General features: G+C 38.8%; 1 protein-coding gene across 1 annotated transcript; it reads left to right on the plus strand.

The window, feature by feature from the left end:
* Positions 1 to 2,793: 2,793 nt before the first annotated feature.
* On the plus strand, positions 2,794 to 4,861 carry LOC105043314 (beta-carotene hydroxylase 2, chloroplastic). Its single transcript, XM_073255879.1, has 6 exons — positions 2,794 to 3,391; positions 3,483 to 3,542; positions 3,612 to 3,818; positions 3,971 to 4,129; positions 4,256 to 4,312; positions 4,497 to 4,861. Exons 1-6 carry the CDS (start codon positions 2,957 to 2,959, stop codon positions 4,587 to 4,589), a joined length of 1,011 nt encoding a protein of 336 aa, XP_073111980.1. The 5' UTR covers positions 2,794 to 2,956; the 3' UTR covers positions 4,590 to 4,861.
* Positions 4,862 to 5,643: the final 782 nt, after the last annotated feature.

Genomic DNA, 5,643 nt, shown 5'->3' on the forward strand with positions numbered 1-5,643 from the left:
AATCCTGCAAAATCTTTCTAATTGAACTCTATGAATCAGCATGGGGTGATCTGTAATATGATAATACTTTTGTGATTAGACATTGCAACTTATGCAACATATCATTCATTGATTTAAATATTTTTATTGCATTTTTTTTGTTTGCGTAAGACTGGCCAAGAGGAGAATAAATCACCAACATACTTATGTACTAAGCAACTGTAAATTAAATTATGAGTCAATGTTTTGGTTTCCTAGTCTTTTAGTAAACTCCTACTAAGAGTGCCATTGCTGCATAATTAAAGGAGCTGGTGCTGATGGTGCTAATTGATTTGAGTGGAAGCTCTTGTTCTTGGTTTTGTTGTTTTTTCAATAATTGTATTTCAAGAATTTTGATTTCGATTAGATCTTTTTTCCTTAAAATGTCCTCATGGAGTTTTTTTTTTTCTTTTTTTGGTTTGATGTAGGTATATTATGCCATGCCTCCATTGACAAACTGGTAATGGTCTGTAGTTCTCTATGTTTTGTTCTCTAGATAGTAATAAATGAAAGATTTATGCTAGTTTGGCATGTATCGTCATTATGATGTCAGAATTTGAACATTTAAATAGATACTTAATTGTCAATTCCACAAACACAAGCCTCAATCTTGCACCTTGGCCACTACAAATTCTAACACCTATTCATTGGTCTAAAGACTATAATAAATTGATTCAGAGTGCACTTGGACTCAAATTTTATTTTTTGATCAAAATTTGGTTTGCAAGATTCCATTTACACTAATACTAGTTTGTCGCATGTTTTTATAGGCAAATAATGCCAATGTTCATTTTGATCTGGTCGGGCCGCTGACCTCCAGTGCAATTTTATAACAGGAGAGTCAAAACTGTGCCTCATACTTGTACTATAACAATAAGATTTTTCCCAAATATTAAGGGTCAAGAGCAAAGCGCATGGTAATTGGCAGGTCATCTAAATTGAAAATCCAAAGTTCAATTAATATAAAAAATCAATGCTGAACATGTCATATTTGAGATTCTTACATACAAATCAAGGGGTAACAAGGTGCCTGTTGCATGACTTATAAGTGACTTATCCCCGGTTCATGGGTCTATTATTTCATTTACTTTTAGTGGCAAGTTCTCGACTTTAAATGAAGGGTATGAATTTTTTTACAATAAACTCCTTATAAACTAGTGATTATGGTTTTAAGAGATCTAATAGAATAATGCTGGATATTGAATAAGACATCTTTTCATTAGGAGTCACCATGATGAAAATATATCCCGTTGGTGAGTCAAGTTAAATTGGATTTCTAATATAATTTGTGGAATATTTTGAGAAAAAGGGGGGAGGCCTGCCCATGATAATTAAAGTAGGTTCAGTATTTGGAGATTTACTATTCAAGATGAACACGTGCACATGTGTCTGTGTGTATGTATCATAAAACTAGTAGAATTTAGAATGCATTTCTTTTCAAGAAGTACAAACCATGTAGAGTATATGAATATTTTAACCTTTTACCTCCAAAAAAATTGGATATTTAACCATCATCATCATAATTATTGATTTTGACTTGCCTTTTCTATCTCGGTGAAATATAAGAGCTTGGGTGATGAATGAAATGTGTTTGGATGCTAACTTTGGTTCTCCAGGTTTATTATTTTGATTTTATGCTTGTTTATAATCATACTTTGTAAGATTAATTGCTTTCATAAAATACACAATTCCCTATGGATGCTCATGTTATCACTCTTGTTAAAATCACATTTCACCATTTATAGCTTCTACAAATATGCCTTAGCAATTGAATAGATGAGGAGAAAAAACAATAATGCATAATGCTTAGTCATTTGACTTCTAATCATCAATGTTATTTTTTTTGTGTGTATTTTATGCATTCTATTCCCTATATTATATATTTTCTATTCAATGAAACTCGACCAGCTTCACTTAATGAAAAAAAAAAAGATACATAAAAGAAAATTACATTTGCATGAGCTTCATTCCAATTGTTCATTCATTTCTATGAAAAATCCAAGCAATTCTTGACTAATGAATATGACCTTTTAAAAATATTGTTAAGATAAATTGCACAATAAAATTAGAGGCACATGATAGCCTGTTCGTGTCCTCCATTCAAATTTTTAGCATACATAATTTAAACTAATAGACTTTCTCTTTCATCCAAATTTTATTAAATCTCATCTATATATTGCACGCAAACTGATAATGACCGTTAGGTAGTTAGTAGATATCTAATTTAGCAACATATGACCGTCATGAATGGTTGGCTATTTTTACTAATTAAAAAATTTTCTCATTTGATAGGTCAAGACAATGTCCAACCAAAAAAATTATTTTAGCACTTTCTTCTACCATATTGGAAGGACATTTGTATCATAATTAGGATTGAAAATTAAATTATAATAATTGAAAATAAAAATTAGAATAGTCATATTATTTGATGTATTTATTTAGTGATTGAAATAGAAATATAATTTAAATATTAAAAAAATTATGATGGATTTCAAAAATTAGAATATTTTTATTTTTTAAAAAATTAAAATAAAATATAATTTTTTGATCAAATAATTGAAATAAAAATTATTTATTTTTATTTTAGAATCCAACCGCCTCGAACCGTGTCCGTCTTTGCTGGAGGACGCCAGTCACACCTACCAATAAACTTGCACCCAGGCGATCCCACGATCAATGGCACCTGTTGTAATTATTTATCTTTCTAATGGCAGTGTGACAAAGCATATCACTTTAAAATGACGAGCGCAGTGGTGCCAGACTACCAGGCTTCATCCGTTTAATCGCTCACATTCTCTCGCTGCGACCGCTCGTTCGGAGACCGATATTTCTTTCCCGAGGTTCGTACCCCTTCTCTTTCTTGATCTCTCTCGCTCTGAATTAGCATAAAGAGAGAGCGAACTAGAGGTCAGTTCTGAAGGCAGCGGACAGAGAGTGGATGGCGCCCGGGATCTCCGCCGCTGTTACTTGCGGCATCGGCAGGAACCCCTTTCTCCGCTCGCCACACCGCTGCCTCGTGGCCACCGACTGCGTGCTGCTGTTCGCGCCCCTCCCCAGCAATCGCTGCCTCCGCCCGTCTAGCATATCCTCGGCGCTTCAGCCCTTGAGGCGGCGGAGTCGGTCCGCGGCGGTCTGCTTCGTCGTGGGGCAGAACCGGAGTTCGGAGATGAAGGAGGCAGCGGAGATAGAGAGCTCCGATCTGGCGGCGGAGGAGGAAGAGGCGCGGCGGATCTTGCTGGACCGGACGGCGGAGAAGATCGCGAGGAAGCAGGCGGAGCGGCGGACGTACCTGGCGGCGGCGGTGCTGTCCAGCCTCGGCATCACCTCCATGGCCGTCGCCGCCGTCTATTACCGATTCTACTGGCAAATGGAGGTCAGCTGCATTCTATTTGACAATTTGTACGGCGCAGATTCAATTTGGTTCGTGATGAAGTAAAATCAGTAACATCATCATCTTGGCGCAGGGAGGAGAGGTTCCGCTAACGGAAATGCTGGGCACCTTTACTCTCTCCGTGGGCGCTGCGGTAAGCGAGGATTAAAATCTTTGTTTATAGATTTAAGACTAAAATAATGGATTAATTGGTTTGGATTAGGTGGGGATGGAGTTTTGGGCGCGGTGGGCGCACCGGGCGCTGTGGCACGCCTCTCTGTGGCACATGCACGAGTCGCACCACCGGCCGCGCGACGGCCCCTTCGAGCTTAACGACGTCTTCGCTATCATCAACGCCGTCCCGGCCATCTCCCTCCTCTCCTTCGGCTTCTTCAACCGCGGCCTCGTCCCCGGCCTCTGCTTCGGCGCCGTAAGTCCCTCCTCCACCTCCGAGAAATTATTCGGTGAACCAGGTCCACCATGCATCTAGGATGAACCTAGGATGAATGAATCCTAGGTCCACGGTGGACCTGGGCAACCTAATACCTCCAACCGTTACCGTTATCTCGATCTTTTAAGTAGTGCGATCTGAGGTCCACGTGGCCGTGTGTTATAGGGTTTGGGATTACGCTGTTTGGGATGGCCTACATGTTCGTCCACGATGGGCTGGTCCACCGGCGGTTCCCGGTGGGCCCCATCGCCAACGTGCCCTACTTCCGTCGAGTCGCGGCCGCCCATCAGGTGTGCTTCTTCGGCCCCGTTCTCTACCGGCCGTTACTGTCCCCCTTGTCTCCCACACCACAATTAATAGGTATTTATTATTTATTTTTCAGTTAAATTAATTTATGTTCGTGGTGTTCTTTCCAGATACATCACATGGACAAGTTCGATGGGGTGCCGTATGGGCTGTTCTTGGGACCGAAGGTGGGTGGTGGATTCTTGTTCTTTTTCAGTGTCCTTTTCTTTAGATAAATTATTTAGCAGTATAAGACAATGGTAGATAAGAGGCTCCAGTGTTCTGAATCCGTCCATTTTATTGGAAATTGTTAACGAATTGCTCCTCCTTTTTTTTTTTTTTTCTTTTTTTTTTTTCTTTTTGTGATCTCAGGAACTGGAGGAGGTGGGGGGAGCGGAGGAGTTGCAGAAAGAGATTAATAGGAGGATTAAGCTCTATAATAGCAACACGGATACCAGCGGCTGAGTTTTTTTTTTTTTTTTTAATGTAATTTGAGTTTAGTGGATGGTATGGTACCCTTCTTGCTTTTAGGTTGGATTACCAGATGACGATTAGAGTCCGTGAGAAAGTACATAGAGATGTGTGGCAAATGATTTTTGCACTGCAGCATATTTACCATGTTTCTGCTAGCTGCACTGCTTTTAATTGTCACACCATGTTGACAGGGCAAATTTTGTAAGAAAGTAGTCAAATTAAAATTATAGAATGGAAAATTCTAGGCTTTGTAAAGTATAAAATTTCCTTTCCAGTTCTGGTGTGCGGTGCAGCCAGTGCTATTATATTAAGGAAAACGTTTTATCCCCTCTTTTAAACCTTCCTAAATCATGTTCAATTCATGGTTTTTTCAGAACTACCGGAGACAAATTTAGCATTCTTATCCTTAGTTAACCCATAATCCATGTAGCAGTGCACATAAAAAAGTGTAATACATCAATTGCGACTCATCACACGAGCAATAATAATGGCATGAAAAAGAAGTCTCTCACGCCCTCTACCATCTATAAAACAAAGTTTTCTTAGTTTCTGTTGTCACACTGATGGCATATAAGCATATCAAAGAAGAATTTCTTTAGGTGCTCCGCTAATGTTTACCATCACCGGTATGGTTATCATGCTGTTAAACACTATAGCGACGGTCATATGGAAGTGTGCTAGGATCAATTATCAAGAAGATTATATCATTTCTAAAGTACAAAGATTGATCATGACATTAATAACATCCTTCACTTACCCTCACTTCTACTTTCCATTGGTGCCATGTACATAGAAATATTTGGCGTCCGAATTAGAGAGTGGCTTTTACTGCTGAATGACATGAAGTTCAACTGCTTAGGCTTTGCTAAATTTTATCATCTTCTAAGTGATAAGGCTTTGCCTAAAGTGTTTCTTTTCTTTTAAAAAAATCATTCTGTCTCAATAACTTGGGTTTAGCCATTCATGGAGATTCCAAGACCTTGGAGTAAAAAAATTTTGAGCAAGATTGAGGTTGATATCATGATGCATTAACAAAAGCAGACTT

Source organism: Elaeis guineensis, chromosome 4 (genome assembly GCF_000442705.2).
Source record: "Elaeis guineensis isolate ETL-2024a chromosome 4, EG11, whole genome shotgun sequence".
Classification (NCBI taxonomy): domain Eukaryota; kingdom Viridiplantae; phylum Streptophyta; class Magnoliopsida; order Arecales; family Arecaceae; genus Elaeis; species Elaeis guineensis.